We start from the raw sequence: 20,724 nt of genomic DNA, 5'->3' as shown, positions 1-20,724 counted from the left end.
CGCCTGTGTCGGGTTCTTCACCAGGATTAGGAGGATGGTGATGGAGACTTCTTCCTCTTTGTCATGCTTGCATTTGCTAGGAGCTGGTTTTGTGTGCTTCAAGCCTTATTTTTAAATGTTTGGGCTGTTCTCCTGCTCCATGGGGTTAGTTGTGCTCTGACTGATTAAGGTTTATTAGTCCTTCTCTGTAAAAGGTGGGACTTCTTTTGGGGTGGGAGAAGACCCACACCACTGCCTGTAGCTGAGCAAAAATTCAGCTAAAACCCTTTGAATAATACAGTGCAAACAACCTCAGAAGAGAGGTCAGCCTGTGCCACCTGCTCCCTGGGACACACCTGGCTGGTGGCTGCCCAGGGCAAGGTGGGACACAGTGATTTTTTAAAAAATAGCTAAAAATTAGTTCAGACCATATTCAAACCTCCAGCCTCATGGAGTAAACCTCACAATAAAGCATGAGGTGGCTACCAGCAGGTGCCAGCCCCAGATGAGCTGCAGGGTGCAGGCACAGGGTGCTGGACCCAGCTGAATGACACCCCAAGACAGCATCCCCACAATCCCAGACCCAGCTCTGGAATATTATTTCTCTGCACTAAAACCTAAGCCAGCAAATGGCTTCCTTGAGAGCCCGCAGTGCCTTAATCCCTCCTGCTGTGGGCTCTGTCACACAGATACCAAAGGAGCTTTTTTCTTTTCCCACCCCCACATCCAGGATTTGACCTGAGCTGACCCAGAGGCTGCTCTGCCCACCAGGGAGCAGCTGGTGCTCAGGCACCCGGGAGGGGGATGCTTTTAATTCCCTGTCCCTGGCAGCTCCCAGGGACCTGCTGCGGCTCAAACATGGCCACCTCCGTGCAGGGTGGGGGTAGAGGGAGCTCCAGGTGTATAATTAGTAATAATTGCAGAGAAAACAAGCTCCAAAATACCCAACAAATTGTTAAAACCACCTGCCTTGTCTGGCATTTTTACTGTAATACTGGGTCACCCCACATGGATGCACCCTGCAGAGTTTCCCACCACTTCCAGAGGGACCCAGATCGCTGGCACAGGCTGGGAGTGATGCCAGGGACCTGCACCCCATGCCTGGGCTGTCAGCTGCCCAAAATGCCTCCTGGTTTGGCTGCCAGAGCTGTGATGCTCTTTATTGCCAGCAAGATCCCAGGCTTCCAGGAGGTCAGTGAAATTGGTGGTAAAATTAAAAAAAAAACCCAAAGAGAAACAAGAGCCATACACATTTTAAAAAAGGAGAAATTCAGCAGCTCCCACCAGACCTCAAATGCCTTGTCCCACCCCACTGTGCTGCTGCTGCCAGCACAGGGCCACTGCCTCAAAGCACACAGCCCACGCACCAGCTTTGTGGCTTTTCATTTAAAATAAGAGGCTTATCCACAAGAAAATGAGGGGGAAAAAAATTTAAAAATTTAAAGAAGAACCAAAAATGAAGGCAGGTTTGGCCATGGCTGTCCCCAGCCTGAATCAGTCGTGCTGCTGACAGGAGGGTTGGGGACACGGCCAGGAGATGCAGCACTGGCAGTGACAAACTCCAGAGGGACGGACAGGGACAGCCACACTTCCACATCCCTCGTGTAGTGTTACTAGTCCAGGCAGGCAGGCAAAGAAATCCCCTCCAATGCAGCTGCCCACCACCCCTGGCTCATGGAGCGCTGCTGCCCGAAGGTTGGGGTGAGCTGGGTGCTGGGAGCTGCGCTGGGCAGGCACAGGGACCCCTCTGTCCCCACACTCCCTGCAGATGCTTCTGGCTCCAACACCACCAAAGTTCCCCTTTCAGGGCCATCTTCCTGCCCCTCCCTCACTCTGTCTCCTTGGACTGCTTGGCTCGTTGCTTGCGGAGCTTAACGAAGGCCTGAGCTTCTTTGTCCCTTTTCCTGGACTCCAGCAGCTGCAGGATCTCATCTGCCAGAGGAGAAAGGAGAGGGCAGTGATGGTGGGAGATGCTCCCCACAGCCCCCTCCCCGCTTTGCAGGGGCTGTGGCACCACGTACCCGAGGGCTTGGGGTGCATGAGGGGCAGCCGGGTCTGGGGCACCCGTCCCATGTCAGCCTCATCCTCCTCGGTGTCAAGGCCGGGCAGGCGGCACAGGGGGAAGAAGGCTTCACCCTCCAGGTCGTTGGAGCCCAGCACATCGTAGTCAAACACGGTCAGCAGCAGACAGGCCCCCTCCTGCCGGCACTTCTCGGAGGGGATCAAGCTGCAGGGCCACGGGAGGCAGGGGATCATCCCATCCCTCGGGCCCTGCTGTGCTCCACGGGCAGCCACAGCCCCACAGTGAACCAAACCCCTCAGGGCCCAGGGCCCCAGCACAGCCCCGCAGTGACCCAAACTCCTCAGGGCCCCAGCACAGCCCCACACTGGCCCAAACCCCTCAGGGCCCCAGCACAGCCCCGCAGTGACTCAAACCCCTCAGGGCCCCAGCACAGCCCCGCACTGGCCCAAACCCCTCAGGGCCTCAGCACAGCCCCGCACCCTCCCCGGTGTGAGGGGGACCCCCCCCCTGCACACGGCAGCCCCATGGCAGAGGCTCCCCAGCCTGAGGGGATGTGGGGACGGGGCCCGGTGGGTGGCAGCCCCTACGTACAAGTCGAAGGCCTCGTCGAAGAGGGGGTGCAGCTCGTTCCTCTTGCACTGGGTGGTCCGAGCCACCACCTCGGGGAACTCGTGCCGGGGCTCCAGGGTGAGCTGCACGAAGGGGTCGCTGGAGCCTGGTGGGGTGCAGACATCAGCCCCCTCCCCTGGCCCCTCTGCCCCGGCATGAACCCAACCAGGGGGCTTGGACACGCTGTGGAGGCTGCAGGGGGCTCAGGGCAGCCTCACCGCAACCCCCAGCCCAGCCCGGGCTCCTGGAGGGTGCGGGAGCATCCCCAAGCCTGCCCGCGCAGCGACCGGCTGGGCTGGCTGCAGGAGCAGTGACCTCTCCTGGAGAGCTCCCCGAACGACAGCCGGACCCGGAGAAGGTCGCTGCTCACCCGGAGTACTTTTTTATCTGCGACTACTTTGCATAATGAAGACAAGCCGCCTGCCCTGGCTGCTGGCTTGTGCCACAAGCAGTGGGACGTGGGCACTGTGTCCTGCTTGGGCCTGCCTGCCACATCCCACTGAACGACCCAGAACCAGTGCTATAACCCTCCTTTTCCCGCAAATCCACCTCTTTGGATAAAAAAGCAAATCAAGACAGAATCCAAGCACCACCATCATCTCTCCTGACTGGGGCATAGTAGGGACCAAGGACAGGGGACCTGGGGCTGCCCTGCCCACCCACACTCACCGTTGGAGTCCAGCGGGATGAGGTTGGTGGCGTTGAGCACTTCCACGTGGAGTTTCTGCTCTGAAGGCCGGTACAGAGCTTTGATGGTCACGGCCCCGTACTTCTCTGAGCTTGTGTCCAGCTGGGCAGTGGGGCACAAGGATAAGGACACTGTCCTTCATCCCCATCATGGAGGGGATGCACAGGGTTGGGCAGAGGCTCAGCAGGAATTTTGGGGAATCCTCTGGGATGCATTGAGCCCCCTCCTGCTCAATGCTGCGGCAAAACCTGCCCCAACAGCCCAGGACTGGGAAATTCCACATTTCCACAGGCAGGGCCTGTGAGCAAGGGTGGGATGTGGGAAGGGGCTGGGAGCAGTATCCAGAATCCTACCTGCTGCTGGATCCTGTTGCTGAAGTATTTCTGGATGAGTTTGCGGCTGGTGGTGGAGCAGAGAGCCAGGTGAGCCTCCAGCATCTGTGGGGAGGGGCAGAGGTGATGGTCAAGCACATGGACAGGTCCACAGCCCGGGGACGTCCTCCCTGGCATCCCTTCCTCCCACAGGAACCCACAGGACCCCCATCCCCATCTCCATACCCTGAAGGCTTCACTGTGGAGGGTCTCCAGCGGCAGCCCGCAGCCCTCGGCATGGAAGCACCGCTCCAGGCTCTGGGGACAAGGATGCTGTCAGCCACCAACCAAACCCCTGTCCTTGGCAGGGACCCCCTGCTTCCCCTTGGTACCTTCAGGGCACAGAACAGCCTCTGGCAGTGCTGGACTGAGGGCACCTGCGGCCCCCGAGCTGCTGAGAGCACAGACAGGGTGTGGTGCCACAGGAGAGTGAGGAGGCTGCAGGGGAGAGGGAGGCTGTGAGCAGGATCCAGGGGCTGGGCTGGAGGGATGGCCTTCAGCTGAAGGGCTCTGCAAAGCCCCAGAAGGAAGTACCTCATCCTGCCAGCCCTGAAGTGGGATGGCCCCAAGCCCCATGGAGCTGAGGGGATGCTCCTGCCCAAGGGATGGTGACTCTGGTGGCCTCTGCCACAGCGCATCCCAAGTGCCCTGGTCACCTTTTGAAGTTCTCCTGGACCAGATGCTCATTGAGGTACTGCAGCTCCGACTCCAGGAACTTCATGAGCGGGATGATGGACTGCAGTGAGAGGAGAGGGCATTGGCGAGGGCAGGGGGGCATCCAGCAGGGCACAGCAGGCCAGGGAGGATCCCAGAGGGGCTCCTTCCCCCACAGGCAGGCTGTGCCTGGTGTGGTCCTGCTGCTGACATGGGCATCAAGCAAAGCCTGTGGAGCTCTGGGCCCCATCACTGGTGTGTCCTGTGCCCCAGGCACAGGGAGCAGTGATGGACAGTGACAGAGGCACCCGCCAAGCAAGCAAAGGCTATCCATGGCTGCCCAAAATGATGGTCCAGGAGGGGCTGGACCAGATACCTACATCCTCAGGCTTCTGGGTGTCACTGGAAGATGAGAGCTCCTGGATGTGTCTGGCAATGCCCTTTTCCAGCTGCCAGGGAGAAATGCAGGAAGAGACTTGGAGACTTTGTCCTCTGCACCAGCCTCCCCATGCCCAGCTCCACCTTGTCTCCATCCCAGGAGCATTATGGGTTTCAGGACACCTTGGGTGAAACTGCTCTGGGCCAGGTGAGGGCCAAGGGGGCATCAGTGGCAGGCGGTCACCTTGGTAGCCAGGGCTTGCACCACGTCCCGGACCTCATGGTCCAGGCAGGCCACGGTGCTGTCGAGCTGGTTGTGCAGAGCGTTCTGGATCTGCTGGGGCTCGATGATGCCCCTCGTGCGCTGCTCCAGCTGGGCCCAGGCCAGCTGGGAGGGCAGCTTCAGCATCAGCAGCCGCAGCTGCTCGATGTTGTTCACCACGATGCAGAGCTGGGAGAGGTGAGTCTGCTTCAGGGTCCACACCCCCTGGAGCATCCCACATCCCCATCCCCAAGGCAATCTCCATCATTATTCCCATTCCCATCCCACATCCCCATCCCCAAGGCAATCTCCATCATTATTCCCACTCCCATCTCCATCACCATCTCCAATCTCATTTTCATCCTCACCTGTGTCCCCATCCCCATCCTGCTCCCCCTGCTCACATAATTTCCCTCCTGATTTTCCAGGATCATGGCTTTTGATGGCCAACCGGTCCCTGTGGAACCCAAACTGAGGATGTCAGCTGGGTTCTCAGCAGCTCAGCTCACTCTTTGTCCAGACACCAGGGCCAAATCCTGCCCTTCCTGGAGCAACCAGGACAGGTTCCAATACCAACCTTGTTGGCCGCCTCACCCTCGTTCTGCTCACTCAGGGACAGAGCCTCAGCCCTCTCCTTGATGAGCTTGCAGTACATCAGGGAGATCTTGCACATGTCCTGCAGGACAGAGAGGAAAGCAGCAGGACTGAGCCAGGCAACAAGAGGACCACTGTGGGCTCAGGGAACACCATCACAGGGGGTACTGGCCCCTTCAAGTGCAGGAGGAGGAAACTCCAGGTGCTGGTGCCCAGCTGTACAAACCTCCAGGAGATTGACCATGATCATGAAGGCTTTCTCAGGGTCCGGCCACTTGAGCTGCTGCCAGGTTGTCATGATCTGGGCGTAGCAGGTGGACAGGTCAACAGTGGATGTGCTGTGCTTGTGGTACCCATAAGGCTTCAGCTGAGGGGCAGAGAAGACAAACACAGCTTAAACAGGGAGATGCCATCCCAGAGAGAAGAGCTGCTCCTTCACTTCGGGGCTCTCTGGCCCATCATCAGTTCCTTACATCTCAATGTCATCACACAACCACTTTGGAGAGTAGAGGAGATGAGGATGGATGGAGCAGCACAAGCTCCCTGCTTCCCTCCATACATCCCCCCAGTGCTGCTGGACCCCACTAAGAGCAGCCATGGCTGCCTTCCCTCCCCTCTTCAGAGAGGCTGGAACCAAAGGGGATTCTCACAGCATGGCCCAAATGCAGGGTCCTCAGATCACAAGGGCTGCCAGGGAGCAGCGAGGGAAGGGACACAGGGACATTGTGTGGGGCCAGAGTGGGTGGGATCAGCTGGCCCAGGGGACCACATACTTTGTTATGCATTTGGCAGAGGAACCAGGCTGCTCCTGGGCTGCCAGAGGCACCTGTGGTGGTGTCAGTGCTGTGAGCCAGGCCCAGCAGCAGGGCATGGAGGGCAGCTACAGTGTCCCAAAGGGAAGAGGGAGATTTCTCCTCCCCACGTTACCTGGTCCATCTGGATGGCTCTCTGGGCCCTCTCCAGTGTGGTGGTGTAGGCCTTCTGCAGCCACAAGGGCAATGCTTCCTCAAACCACTGGTGGAAGTTGCTCAGAGCCAGAGGTCCATCACTGTGGAGGAAGGCATCAGTTCTCCAACCACACAGCAGCAGCATGGGACCATCACCCCTCCTGCTCTCACACCAACCCCAGCCAGGGATCAGCCCCAAACCCTCTGGTGATGCTCCCATTGACACCAGACACCAATAGCCTGCTCTGCCTGCTGTGCAATTAGTGATGAAGGATCCAGAGATTGTCTCAGATGCTGCTGGATCCCTCCCTCTGGCATCTTTCCCCTCTCAGGGCTGGATACCTGCTAGGGAGGGAGTCCTTCATCTGATAGAGCTCCTGCAGTTTCCTGTAGAGATCAAAGAGGCTCTCGGCCGTGGGTCTGGACATGCTGCTGTCAACCTTGTGCAGCTGCTCCTGGACATGCTCTGCCACCTGGATGGAAGCAAGGCCAGGGGGGACACTGTGAGGCCTGGCCAGGAAGGCTCCTTCTGGAGTGAGGGTCAGCTCAGGGGATTCCTCTTCCTTTTGGGTGGCATTTCAGGAGATTTGTTGGGTCAAACAGTCCCCATAGTCACTCTATGGGCACAGAGGGAGAGTTTCTCTTGCTCCCCTTCCAAGCTTGCAACAAGCAGCTGCCACCTAAAGGGTGACTAAAAACCTTAGCCTGGCTTTAGACCTTAGTCCCCCGAGGGCAGAGCAGCCCGGGCTTGCTCACCAGGCTCTCCAGCTCCAGGTAGGCAATGGAGAAGATATTCAACTTCAGGTTGCTGCAAGAGAGAAACGTGGATTCAGGAGCCTGCCCGCCCCAGCCCAGCAAAGCCAGGCCAGCAAACCCTCCCAGGACATGCCCTGGGTGAGGCCAGCACAGCCCTAAGGGGCAGAGGTGGGACCAAAGACCCCACCTGTGGAGCCCAAGGGCCAAGGAATGAGGCACCAAAGTGCCCTGCCACTCTTGATCCCAGGGAAGGTGGATGGGGGTGAGATCAAGCACTGAAACCTACGTGCTGAACAATTTATTCCAGATCTTCTGGCACTGTTTGAGATCTTCTATCACCTCCAGAAGGAGCTTGGACAAGGCTTTGCTATTCTCCTCTATGCTCTGCAAAGGGAAGAACAGCTTGTTTTGAATGCTCAGACATTCTGAGGTGACTTTATCACGTCGGAGAGACAGAGATGGGAACTGACCTTCACCATGGGCTTGAGGTGCTGCTTCTGCATGTGGAACCACTCCGTGGTGCCTGACTGCAAGAGAGGAGTCCTGGTGGGATGGCAGGGAAGCAGGAGGAGCAAAGCCAGCTCTGTCACCCCCTTCACTCTCCCTGTCCCCTGGGTGAGGGGAGAACCTGTGGTGGGAACCACGGGCTGGGGCCACCAGGTTGAAGGAGCAGGTATTTCCCATGCCATTGTGATCCATGTGGATTTGCTGAGGTGTGGGCATTGGGCAGGGGGTGGAAGGAAAGGGAGACCCACAGGGTCCCACCCTGCAGGGGTTGGGGGCAGGGGCTGAGACCCCCAGTACCTTCAGAGCTGTGGAGACCATCTGGGGCAGGTCAGGGCTGGGCATGCACAGCTCACGGAAAGCTTTGGTTTTGCACATCTGGACAAGGACCCTGCAAAGTGAGAACCTGGAGTGAAACCCAGCCCCTGCCATGAGAAACGAGCACCTCTCCCCTCAGAGACCCTTCCCAAAGAGCCTTCCCCTCCCAGCAACATCCCCACAGGGAGCCCAGGGATGAGGGATGAGGGATGAGGGATGGCACAGGACAAGTGTCACAGCAGCCTAGACAGGGGAGAAAAGGCTCACACTGAGTTTTGCCAAGCTCAGGGGTTTGTCCTGAGCCACAGGACCCCACGTGCAGCTGGCAGCAGTGACCCACTCACCGGAGCAGGGACTGGAGCCTGTCCGTGGACCTCGGGACAGAGAGGGGGAAAATGATGCGGAACCTACGGATGAGGGAGACCCCGTAGGTCAGCAGGGACTGGAAGGACTCGGCCAGCTCTGCCTTCTGGGGACAAGAAAGTAAACATGCATCGTCCTCCTCAGTCACAGGCAGATGCTGGCAGGACCACAGAGGAGGGAGCTGCTGCTCCCATTCCTTCCCAGCCTCCTCCAGGGATGGGAAAAAAACCCTGATGTCTCTGGTAGCTTCTCCCTGGAGGGACTGAACTGAGCTTTGTGCTTAAACCTCATTGCTATGCATGGAAAATTCAGTGTCTCAGCAGGGTGCAGGGATGCTCTGGGAAAACAGGCTGGGAGCAGCAGAAATTGGGTCATATTTAAGTTTTGCAGGGGGTTGTGATTGACCTGATGGCAGGGATGGGGGAGGGGGATGTCAGTGCAAAGGGTAAGGGGCTCTCCACAGAGAGGGGGAACAAACCACTGGGAAATGCCCTCCAGACACCCTGGCACCCCTGACCCCCAGTCTCCTGCCCCTCATGAAACAGGGGGACTGAAACAGCCCCAGGGCCTCTGGGAGGAGAGGCTCAGGGCTGGGTGCCTGGGGCACTTTTAAGGGTTCCTGGGAGGAGAGGCTCAGGGCTGGGTGCCTGATCTCCCTGATCTCTGCCCTCACCTGCTCTGGCCTCAGGCGCTCCTGCACCCAGCGGTACTCGATGCTGGTGATCTGGTGGAGGAGGCAGCTGCTGTTGAACTCCAGGCTCTGGTAGAGTTTGCTGTAGGCCAGCCACTGCCTGGGGAGGAGAGAGGGCTGGGCTGAGCCCCCAGGGGCTGGGGAACACCCAGGAGCCAGCCACAGTCACAGCCGGGGGCACAGGGGGCACCCAGGGAGCAACACCTGAGCTCAGGGGACTGACCAGCTGTGGTCAGAGGGTCCCAGCAAGGCCCCAGGTGCTGTCCTGGGGTGCTCTGGGTGTGGGGTACTCACGCCATGTCCTGGTGGAAGTCAGAGAGGTCCTTCTGTGTGGCGTGCAGGTACAGCACGGTGCTGGCGTGGCTGCTCAGCTCCCCGTCCCAGGAGGTGCTGCCAGCCTGCCAGGAGGGAAAGGGGGAGGAATGCATCCTGGAGCAAGACAGGACGAGGAGGAGGAGGACAGGCACCATGGGGGGTGTATTTGCAGGAGTGGGAGCCCCAGAAAGTTGCCAGGCATCATTCCCACCACACAATGAGTTGGGGTGTGGGCTGCAAAGGAAGGCCTCCCCAGCCCAGCTGCTGGAGGGCTGCTTCTGGTGCTGGTGGCAGCCCTGGCGGTACCTGGTGCTGGAGGATCTCGTGGGACACCAGCTGCTGCAGCAGGTGGCGGTGGACGGTGTAGCTCGGCTGTGTCCGGCTGCTGGTGGTGGCTCTCTGCAAAGGGACAAGGCAGATAGAACCATCACCAGGGATGCTGCCACCCTGGGGACAGAGGGCCCAAAAGGCAGGGCTGGAGAGCCAAGGGCTGTGGGTGCACCAGGAGCAGGGTCCCAGTGCTGGCATTGAGCTCAGGGCAGGGTCCAGCACCCTGCAGACCCTGTGCTGGCACCTGTGGCCCCCAGACAAGCCCCAGGGGACAGGCAGCTGTCCCATCCTGCCAAGGCAATGGAAAGGACCTTTCCACATCCCATCCCACCTTCTTGTGCGTCAGTAGGAACTGCAGGTGACAGTGTCCCCGCTCGGGATAGGTCTCTGTCCGTGGCTCCAGCTGGTACCACTGGTCATTCCAGCAGTGCAGGTCCTGCAGGCACAGAGGGACAAGGGGGAAGCCCTGGGCAGCCTTCCCAGGAGAAGGATCTCGTTCAGAGACCAGGGGATCTTCATCCCACTGCGTTCATGGGACAGGAAGATTCAGAATTGGATTAAAACCACAGGATGTGCAGTGACTGTGTTGGAAGTACTGTGGCACAGGGAGGGACCATCAGTCTGTGTCTCTGAGACAGGATCCTGGGTGTGGCACAGGGCTGGGATCCCGCCCGGATCCTGCCCGGATCCTGACCGGATCCCGGGAGGTTTCACCGGGGAAAGTCCTGGGGAGTCCCTCGGAGGAGGGGAGGCACGCGGGGCTCACCTTCAGGCGAACGACCACGTTCCCCAGGAAATCGTCCTGCCCTTTGTCTTTGCGAGCATCTTTAAAGATCCTGAAAGGCACAAACAGCCGAGGGAGTGGGAAGGTGCCTGCAGCCGTGCCCCGGCCGTGTCACACAGACCTGCCGCCTTCCTCCCTCCCTCTTTCCAAGGGCGATTTTTAAACCCAGCAGGCAAATAAGCATTTTCCACCCCTCTTCCTCAGCAGCCTTGGGGCCACACCAGCACCAACCTTTTGAGGCCGTGCAGGTCCGTCAGCTCCCCCAGCTTGTGCCGCATCGACTCCACCACGTCCGAGTCCCTGCGAGGGCGGGAGGCAAAACCCACGGCGGGGAGAAGGGAAATGCAGGGGATGGAAAAACAGAGCAGGGAATTGCAGTGACGGTGGAGAGGAAAAGCACAGGAGCAGGGAAATGTCAGGGTGGAGGCCACCCCCAAACCCAGCCCAAATCTGCCAGCACGTGGGTCTCCATAAGTTAAAGCAGGGCTTAGGACCAGCCCTGCCTGGGCACAGGCTTTCCCTGCTGGCACAGGTCACATCCTGCACTGAGCACTGCTCCAGGGAGAGTGATGGGAAAGGGGTTCCCAGCTGGCTTCAGGAGGCAGCACCCCCTCGGGCAGGGGCCTGGGCTCACGGGGATGCTGCCACTCACCACATGTCCAGGTGGAAGCTGGCTGTCTCCACATCCTTAAACTCCCTGCAAGGCACCAGGGGATGCTGTTATTCCAGTAAGACAAGAGTGAACCCCCATCCCCAGCCAAGAGCCCTGGCCATGCCCTGCACCCCCCCAGAGAGCAGAGCCAAGGGGTGGGGGTGGATTACAGGATGAAGGTCTCGTTCCACACTGGGCTGAGGGTCTGGTTTATGACTTGGGTGCGATGGATTTGGTCTTCAGGGATGAGGTCTTTGACCACAGCCTTCATCCTCCTCTTGTGGTCAGGGTGGGCTGGCTCCTGGCTCCTGGCCTCGATGCCCAGCAGGCAGTATGGGTCACTGAGCCCTGCAGGGGCAGAGCTCTGGGAATTCCCTTCGGGAGCAGCAGCTGCCCCTCTTCCCACAGGACACCCCCCCTCCACTTACCACTGACATCTTTACCCAAAATTCCCTTGGCTTCCTTCACAGTGGCTTTCAGGCAGTAAATGGGGCTCTGGAAAAATGAATAAACAGATATTAATGTGCAGGGTCACCAAGCCTGAGAGGAAGGATCAACCCTGCATGGAAGGATGGGGCTGGAGCAGGACCTTGCCATCAGCTCCCACCCAAGCAGTGACAACCCCAGGGCACCCCAAATCCCCACCACAGGGTCTCAGAGGCACTGCAGCCCCTCAGCAGCACCCCAGCTGCACACTGGGGACACTGTACCTCCAACTCCATGACCTGCTGCATGATGACACCGTGCTCCTCTGCGTCCATGCCAAAAGCCTGTGTGGATATTGGGGCTGGTGATGGATTCTGCTCTGCTAACAGGGGCTGGAGAGCAGCCAGGGGCTTCCCTCTGCTCCCTGGGAGCCAGCAGCAGCCCAAGGGGAGAGGAGAGTGGCTGAGTCCAGCAGAAAGGCTGGGGACCAGCTGAAAGCTCTTGAGGGAGAGCCTTCTTCCCACCATCCCCAGCCTAAGATAAACACTTCTCCCCAGGGCTAATATTTCCCAGCCACAGGATGCTCCCAGCCCTCCAGCTGGATGCTGCTGCTACATCTTTCATGGTGCTTGTTAAAAGCTCCTTCTGAGTGACCCTCATGATTACTGGCTCCAAACAACCAGAGAGAAATTGTGTGTGGTGGGGGTCAGGGCAAGTTCTGCAAGCTGGGATGGGGCACTCCACATCCTGGCCCCTGGAGGCTCCAGCCCAAGTCCCTGGCACATGGAAAGCCCAACCTTATTCAACATTAATATTCTCAAGTTTGCAAGTAAAAGTTTGTTATTCAGCCTCCTGAGAATATTGTGGTCTCCTGTGAACCACCAGAGTAAATCAAAGTCTCTTTAAACACTCACTATGTGAGCTTGGGGCATAACAGACCCCTACCATGCCCTGTAGCTGGGAGTCAGGGGACAGGTTTTGGGGACCCTGTCAGGAAGGGGATGCACCTTCTGCACGTAGGAGTAGAGCTCCTGGGAGTCCCCGATGTGCTGCTGCTCGGGCTTGCCCAGGCGGTGCCGGATGGTGTAGAGAACCTCCTCATAGAGCAGGGCCAGCTGTGGGGACAGTGCTGACACCTCACATGGGGACAGCCAGCAGGGATCCCCCAGGAGCAGCAGGATTTCCATGCATCCCCCAGGAGCAGCAGGATTTCCTCCTCAAGCTCTGTGCCAGGCCCTGCCACCCCCTGCATCCACCTGCTGTCCCTGGGGAGCTGAGCCACGTCCCCAAGCCCCTGCAGCACTGCCACCCCCTCCAGTGCCACCAAGGGACACCACAGTGGGGCCGCACTCTTACCTCCTCCTTGGAGAAGCGGTGGGACAGATCCATCTGGGGAGAGAAGAGGAGCAGAGAGGTTTCCCATCAAGGGCATGGTTTGAGGAGGAAGTCGTGGCCGGACAGGGCAGGGCAGCCAGGCTGGGGTGGCATCACCCACAACACATGAGGATGGGATGTCCCAAAGGATGCTGTGACACCCCATGGCTGAGGGACAATGTCCCCCATCACCCACCAGCAGGGCAGCACGGGGGGCTTCACCCCCAAGTCCCATTAATTGAGGAGGGGGCTGTGAGGGTGGCAGCACCAGCTTGGGGTGACCTTTAAAAGCCAACAACCCATCTGTCACCCCAGAGCCACTCACTCCAGCAGCACCAGGCTGGAGAGCAGAGCAGCTGAGGGACAGGGCAGGGGCCAGAGCACAGTGAGGAGCTCCAGGCTGGCCAAGGAGATACCAAAAGCCACCAGGATTTGGTGCACTGCTACAAATCTCGGACAGCTGCAAGGGAGCACTGCTCATCCCCCACGTGAAGGATGCCCAGGACAGCTCTGACTGTCCAAACAGGAATGAAATCTGAGTGGTAACAGTGCCAGAGGAAGGGAACTGGTGTCCCTGTGCCATCTGCCACGGGTCCTGGCACTGGAACCTCTGGGAGTACAAGGGGATGACACCAAAAAATGCAACAGAAGTCTTAAAAGTGAATTTGGGCTTTTCTGGGCTGAGAGGGGTTTGCAGAGCATGGTCCCAGCACCTGCTCATGCAGGGCTGTGGGGATGGATGGATGGATGGATGGATGGATGGATGGATGGATGGACAGACAAATCCTACCTGTGGGTCAGCCCAGGCCCCAAAATGACCTTAGGAGCCCCTAACAGAAAAAAATAAACCAACCCTGAGCTTGAACATTAACATTTGCTTATGGCAAATCTAGGGCTGGCATAATCCCCCAGCCATCTGGACTGAATTCAACCCTTCCAGCCCCAGCAAGTTTAACCCTTGAGCTGCTTCTCTCCCACCTGCCTCCACATCCCTCCTTGTACCCAGTGGTGGCTGCTGGGGGCTCTGGTGGCTCAGCAGCCCCCTGTGAAAGGGTCCTGTTGCACTCAGGAGGTCCCAGCCTGGTTCCATGCACCTTCTGCTGCTGCTGGCACTGTCCTGCCTGTGCCAGGGCATGGGGGCATGGCCCCATCCCAAACCTTTCAGCATCCCCACAGTCAGTGCTGCCCCATTGCAAGGTCACAAGCACAGAGGGGACAGAAAAAGGACTTTATTTCTCTGCTGCTGTTATTTGTTATCAGCAAGACACAAGCATCTGCTCCTCGCCCAGCAGTGGGGTAGCCCAGGAGGGCAGGGGGAGGAATCCCTGCTGGTTTTGGGGCAGCTCCCTGCTGTTCCATTCTGCCCAGACACGGTGGCTGCAGGATCTGCTCCGTGGTGTGCAGATCCCACATGTGCACATGGGACTGGCTAAGCTAAAGCTGAGCTGAGCCACCAGGATGTGTTTACTGCTGCTAATCCTCATGCTGAGAGCCCAGCTCAAATCCAGTGGTGTTGCTTAAATCCAGGTCTGGATCCAGCCCCCAGCATCAGCCCAGCCCAGCAGCTGCAGCAGTGGGGAGGCAGCAGGGACAGGGGCACTCAGGAGGGGAGACAAGTCCCTGAGAGGGGGACAGTCCCAGGACAGACCATCCCAGGAGCCCAGCGTGGGGCATTGTGCCCTCGTGCTCCCAGCAGCACCGGGCAGAGCTCTGGCTCCCATCTCACCGGGACAGACACACAGACAGGGGACCCACAGGGAGCTTGGTCATTTTGGGATGGCCTGGAGCAGGGCGTGGGGGCAGCTGTGGCAGCGCAGCCCAGAGGGGCTCAGAGGGACCCTCAGTGGGGGCACAGAGCTGCAGCTGACCCTGTACTCACCCTGGGGTGCCCATTTACCCGGGTAGGTGCCCCCCTCTCTCCGTCACACCCAGGCCCTGGTCCCTTTTCCTTCTCTTTTCCCCCATTCCCCTTTTACAGCCTCAGCACCCAGCGTTGTCCCCAAGGCCCCCTGGGCACAGCCACCCTGACCTGCCTGCTGCCATCACCCCTCAAACACCTCCCCATCATCCCCTGAGCTCCAATCCACCTACCTCGGGGCTCTCCTCCCCGGGGAGGCTCCCCGGGGGGCTCTGGCCAGCAGGATCCATCTGGGGCAGGCTGAGCGTGGGGCCGGGCTGCAGCTCTGCCTGCAGCTCGCTGCTCGAGGAGGAAACCACAGCCCTTATCAGAGCGTGGCCATTTTAACTGAGCGGAAACGAGCTCGGGGCTCCTCGCTGAGCTCCCCGGGACACCGGCGCCCCCCCTGGCCCTGCTCCCCAGCGCCCCAACACTGCTCCTTGGCACCTCCTGGCCCTGCTCCCCAGCGCCCCAACACTGCTCCTCAGCACCCCTGGCCCTGCTCCCCAGCGCCCCAACACTGCTCCTCAGCACCCCTGGCCCTGCTCCCCAGCGCCCCAACACTGCTCCTTGGCACCTCCTGGCCCTGCTCCCCAGCGCCCCAACACTGCTCCTCAGCACCTCCTGGCCCTGCTCCCCAGCACCCCAACACTGCTCCTCAGCACCCCTGGCCCTGCTCCCCAGCGCCCCAACACTGCTCCTTGGCACCTCCTGGCCCTGCTCCCCAGCGCCCCAACACTGCTCCTCAGCACCTCCTGGCCCTGCTCCCCAGCACCCCAACACTGCTCCTCAGCACCCCTGGCCCTGCTCCCCAGCGCCCCAACACTGCTCCCCAGCATCTCCTGGCCCTGCTCCCCAGTGAGAGGAGTAGCAGATTTGTCTTTACAAACCAGCTGTGGGTCTGCTGGTAGATAACACTAGCTCTGGAAGATAAAAGAAACAATGGGAAGGATTCCACTGATGGATGAATGGAAAAAGATACTTGTTTTTACAAATAAACTTTAGGTTTGCTGAGAAACAAAATTAGACATTGAGAGAGGAAAGAAACAATGGGGAAGAAAAACCCCTAAATTCTGTAAGAATTAAAAATGAAAAGGGAGGGTTATACATTAGAGGGAATCTTCAGTATCAGGTGTATCAGGAAGTCTGAACCTCTCAAGTACCCCAGCCAAGGGGGAAAGAGAGAGGGAAATTGGGATAAAAAGGAGGCTGTGTCCTCCAAAAATTTGAGAGATCCCAGGGGAATGCCCCATGGCCTCTCCCTTTATTCAAATAAAGTCAAAGGACTCCTCTGTCTCCTTTTTGCACATAAACCTCTGGTGTTTGTAAATTAATTTTCCTAACACCACCATCCCTTAGCCCTGCTCCCCAGCACCGTGGGGACTGTGGGGCACACACAGCGTGAGGGCAAAAGGAAAGTCCCTGCTACCACTTATGAGCAAGGAACTGGGAGCAAGTGTGTAGCCAAATTTCCCCTCACAGGGAAAAGCAAGGCACCAATTCTTCCCAAGAATATTTCTGGGTTTCACATTCTCTGAACAGCAGAGAAAGAAAACACAATTCACATCATTTGCTGTGCCTGTGTTTGTGCCAAAGCAGAATGCAATATGGAGATTGTTTACCCACAGTGATGGTGTTTTGTTTCCTTGGCCTATCAGGGCCAGGTGTGTGTGTGTGTGTGTGGGGACTGTGGGCTGACAGTCACACGATTCTGTGCAGTGTGTGCTCTTGTGCGCAGGGTTGAGTGCTTGGCAGATTCAGTTTTAGATGTCTAGAATAATATGGTATAATATGGTAATTAATTAGCCTTCTGAGATCAATGGAGTCCTCATCATCATTCCTCCTTCGTGGGGGCCCTCGCAGCATTGCAATAAAAGTGGAGAGAAATAGTCTTGAGAAGGAAAAGCCCAGAGGGGAAGGGGGTGATGGAGAGGATTTGTAAAGGCAGCACAAAGGGTCTGGGCTCTGATTTTGGGATCCTTCATGCCCTGAGAGCAGAGACAGGGACCTGGCAGAAAGCCCCGGGTGTCTTCAGCCCCGGGGGATGGGGGATTTGAAACCCCATGCAAAAGCTGCAGGATGAGAAGTCCTTGCAACACCCAGGAGAGTTGCACAAGGTTGGGCTGAGAACAGAAACAGTAGAGAGCCAAGAACAGCAATCAGAAAGGGCCTGTGACCTTTTCCCAAACGGGCTGTCCAGAAAGAGCTGGTTACTGAGAGAAAAGCAGAAAGAAATGACGTGGAAATCTTGTTCTTTATCATCAGCTTTCATTCTTGTAAACACTTTATCAGACTGCAGCTTGCCAGGCAGTTGCCCTCCCCTGGCAGATCCCTATCAGGATGCTCTCACTGATAACAAACTGGGTGGGGGAAGGTTTGGCAGGGCACCAGGAGATGGCCTGGGGCAGAGCCCGTGTGCTCCTGGGTGTGTTGTGTCTACAGGCACAGCTCCTGGGCTTTGGAGGAGCTGTTGAGCTGCACAAGCATTTGGTGCTCATGGGCAGACCCAGAGCCCTGGCAAGGACAAGGACATCAGCCCCTGCTCAGAGTCACTGCTGGGGTTTGGTGCCACTGCTGGGGTTGCTGAGGAGCCACAGGCCCTGTGCAGCAGGGCAGGGACTCTCCAAGGTTTTGTCTTCCCCACACCTTTCTGGCCCCTGGATGATCCAAAACCCATTTAAAAAAAGATGTTTCAGAAGTAACACAGATGGCAGTGGCTCCACACTGGGATCAGTGGTCCTGTGCAGGCACTCAGGGATTTGTGCTGAACCCAAACAGGAAACCATGGCCATGGAAACTGCACTGGAAAGTTTGTGTCCTCAGTAGCAGAGAAGGACTCAGAGTGCATCAGCACAGAGCCCCACAGCACGCTGGCTCCAAGCAGGGCTGCAGGAGGATGCCGGCAGCAGCAGCCCTACCAGAGGATGAGGGCAGGCAGCCAGTTCCTTCCAGCCTTGCACTCATCCACTCCTTTAGTTGAGGCAGGTTGCACTCTTTTAATTCCTTTAAGAAAGACACAACCTCCCTTTGCCCTGGGACCCTGTAAGAGCAGGTTAATGGCAAAAGGGGTTCCCTGAAGTTGTGGGACCAGGAGATGGAGAAAGGGCTGAGAGCAGAGGCAGGGGGTTGATGTGGGGGGCAGATTTTCTTTATCCAGGTCATCCAGCACAGGACTGGGGCCAAGAGGGGCTGAACAGCATAAAAACAGTGAATTTCCAGGAGCAGGGGGATGCCAAGGTAATCTACAGAATAAAAATCCAGAGATACAGTGAGACACCCAAAAGCTGAAATGCACTCCTGAGATTTTTCAGCCTTGTCCCCCGAGGTCTGAAAAAAGCTGCTTGTTACACTTCTGCTCTCTCCCCTGTCAGCAGGGCTCTGGTAACTGTCCCCAGGTTACCAGAAATTGGGTGTCCCAAGGAACTGAGCTTCAGAATCCCTTCTTGTGCACTCCCCAGTTTGGCACTGGAGCCACCTCCTCACCCCCACCTGCTGAGGATGCCCCTTCCCTCTGCTGCAGAGATGCTCAGAGGTGCTCACCCAGCCCTGCCAGCCCCAGCCTTGGCTTTATCCTGCCTTTTTCCATTGGCTCGCCTTGGGCAAAGCTTCAAAGCATCTCCTCCCTTGCTGATGGGGGGGATGTGGTGGAGAAGCTGATTCCTGTCCCATGACACACACAAATGCAGTTTATTGATCTGGGACATCAGCTCTGTGCTCCCTTGCAAAGTGTTGCTAGTGGGAGCTAGAGAAGAGTGCATAATGGCCTTTGGAAACCGTTGTTGTCATCTTTGCTTTTAGCTTTGATTGCAAAAGCAAAATCTGGCCCAGCAAACAGCAGCCCCAGAGGTAAAGGCAGGACATGGACTCAGCATCCTTGAGCTGCTCACATCTTTCACTGCTCCTTGCCAACAAAAAATAACAGCAGTCAGGATGTCTCTTGCCTCAACCAGCACAGAGAGAACAGCTGAAAGAGTTTAGTCAATCTTCAAATCCACTTCTCTCCTCCTTGTAATACTGGAGAAGTAAAATCCAGCCATAACCATTGCTAAACAGCAGGCAGTGACCCTCCAGGCAGGAGCTGGTGGCTGGGCTGGGGTTGTGCAGGCTTTAGAAAGCAAAAGTTCAGCTGCAGTGTGGAAGTGTCTGTTTAAAAGCCCTTTCCCCAGCTGGGCACTGCACTGGGCTGCAATGCCCTCTGGAAAGGTCAGGCACAGCCCAGCAGGGTGGGAGCTCACAGCTCCCAGCAGAGCCAGCAGGGTCCTTGGGAAGGACTCTGTGCAGGGATCACATGGATTCGAGCCTCTGTGGGTGCCAGGGGAGAGCTGTCTGGTGAACAGCTCTCAAAAGCAGCAAATATCCTTTTTCCCCTGGGTTTTACCAGCAGCCACCTGTTCCACAAAATACCAGTGACAAAAACCCCTGAGCTCCAGTATTTGCACCGCAAGTTACTCCTTGTCCAGGAATAATAAGAGAAGCCCTAAAAGCAGCTCCAGAAGGAGTGAGGATTTCTGGTTAGTAGAGACAATCCTGATAAACTCCATTCCTCACACTGGCAGACAATTAGCAAAACATCCCAGACATCCAAGGCAGGACTTTCTAAAGGGAGGGGGTGGGCATTCCCCAAAACAGCCCCTGCTTCCCATGCTGTCAGTCTGCCTCCCAAAATAACCAACATATATATGCACAATGTGAAGCCTTACATTCCTTTTAAAAACAAATAATTGTTAAAAACAAATAATCCTAAAGGAAAACCTTTTATACCTGTCCCCAATATAAATAAAGCCACTTGTGAATGGGGTTATAGGTGCTGCTGAGAAAACAGATCTCCAAAGAACAAACATCATCACCTTATTTATAGGGAATAATCTTCCCCTCAAAGGAAAACCTGCTAGGAAAGAACCCTCCACCAGCATTAACAGTGGTTTATCTCCTACCTCCTGTCTTGATCCTGAAGCCGCAGCCTGGCCTCACTCTTATCTCTCGGATGGAAATGGGCAAATAGTCAAAAAACTGATTTCAACATGTCCCTCCCTCACTTCTCCTTTAAGCACGGGGTCCGATGACTCTGCAGAACCCAGGGGCGCCTGCCAGGCTTTGGCAAAGGGGGCAGTGCAGGCAGCAGGCAGGGGAGAGGAAGGGAAGGTGTTTCACAATGAGAGACATCCCTGTTTGCCCTCTTTGGGGCTGCCCAGGTGAGATAAACCCCTGGCACCCACTGAGTGCTGTGGGGCCACGATCCCATACCCAGGAGGGATGTCAGTCCCCCCTCCCTGTTTCCTGGGGGTCCTCCAGTTACTCCTGCCCTGACCCCACATCTCCCCTGCCACAGGCTCTCCTGAGCACTTTAGGGCACCTCACAAAATCTGATGGCACCTGGGAAGGAAGTGGGGAACACACAGATATCCCACCTCATTTGGGACAGCTTGGAAGGATGTCAGGGCAAACTCCATCCCTCTGGGAAGAGCCAAGGGGACTTCCAGCCACCCACACAGGACAGGGCAGTTGTGAAAGCTCTGTTCCCCTTGCCTGTGCAGGAGCAGAGGTTTGTCACAAGAGCTGCCAGCAGGGACATGCAAGGATGACTCTGAGGAAGGCACAGACTTCATGTGTAGACCTGGATGTCTCTCATTTGCCTCACAGCACCTTGTGACCACTTTAAAATGTTTTCACCATCACAGTCATGTGCTGTCCTCCACTTCCTTCTCCCAGTGAGATAATTCCATTTCAGACACTGGATTTACCATCCCCTCACTGCAGGGACAGGGAATGGGGGACACATTTCAAAGCCAATTTATTTGCTGGTTGATTT

At 57.2% G+C, this 20,724-nt stretch overlaps 1 protein-coding gene across 4 annotated transcripts; it reads right to left on the bottom strand.

The window, feature by feature from the left end:
• Positions 1-1,345: 1,345 nt before the first annotated feature.
• On the bottom strand, positions 1,346-19,904 carry UNC13D (unc-13 homolog D). 4 transcript variants are annotated; one of them, XM_071452770.1, is made up of 32 exons: positions 19,850-19,904; positions 13,001-13,033; positions 12,652-12,759; positions 11,929-11,988; positions 11,647-11,713; positions 11,389-11,566; positions 11,219-11,263; positions 10,798-10,866; positions 10,549-10,618; positions 10,114-10,218; positions 9,759-9,851; positions 9,432-9,535; positions 9,120-9,237; positions 8,428-8,552; positions 8,066-8,156; positions 7,732-7,788; positions 7,548-7,645; positions 7,262-7,313; positions 6,848-6,978; positions 6,486-6,606; positions 5,785-5,925; positions 5,542-5,640; positions 4,947-5,153; positions 4,705-4,773; positions 4,327-4,406; positions 4,003-4,108; positions 3,857-3,928; positions 3,653-3,736; positions 3,281-3,401; positions 2,594-2,717; positions 2,001-2,206; positions 1,346-1,911 (listed from the first exon to the last, which is right to left on the bottom strand). In XM_071452770.1, exons 2-32 carry the CDS (start codon positions 13,031-13,033, stop codon positions 1,808-1,810), a joined length of 3,138 nt encoding a protein of 1,045 aa, XP_071308871.1. In that variant the 5' UTR covers positions 19,850-19,904; the 3' UTR covers positions 1,346-1,807. The 4 variants fall into 4 exon arrangements, with proteins under 4 accessions (XP_071308871.1, XP_071308870.1, XP_071308872.1 ...); XM_071452769.1 differs by lacking the exon at positions 19,850-19,904 and adding an exon at positions 15,110-15,243; XM_071452772.1 differs by lacking the exons at positions 1,346-1,911; positions 19,850-19,904 and adding an exon at positions 15,110-15,243 and having other exon boundaries at positions 2,018-2,206; positions 2,594-2,694.
• Positions 19,905-20,724: the final 820 nt, after the last annotated feature.

The sequence above is a fragment of the Agelaius tricolor genome, unplaced genomic scaffold, assembly GCF_023055355.1.
Source record: "Agelaius tricolor isolate 1412-34295 unplaced genomic scaffold, bAgeTri1.0.p SCAF_35, whole genome shotgun sequence".
NCBI classification, from domain to species: Eukaryota; Metazoa; Chordata; class Aves; order Passeriformes; family Icteridae; genus Agelaius; species Agelaius tricolor.
This window is presented reverse-complemented; position numbering and strand designations above follow the sequence as displayed.

Coding starts and splice junctions, on each gene's coding strand:
- UNC13D (XM_071452769.1), bottom strand. CDS start 15,166: ATGGATCCTGCTGGCCAGAGCCCCCCGGGGAGCCTCCCCGGGGAGGAG. Junction 6,979..7,261: donor ACCTGGAGCTGGAGAGCCTG/GTGAGCAAGCCC, acceptor GCTTCCATCCAG/GTGGCAGAGCATGTCCAGGA. Junction 5,154..5,541: donor AGGGTGAGGCGGCCAACAAG/GTTGGTATTGGA, acceptor CACCTCTCCCAG/CTCTGCATCGTGGTGAACAA.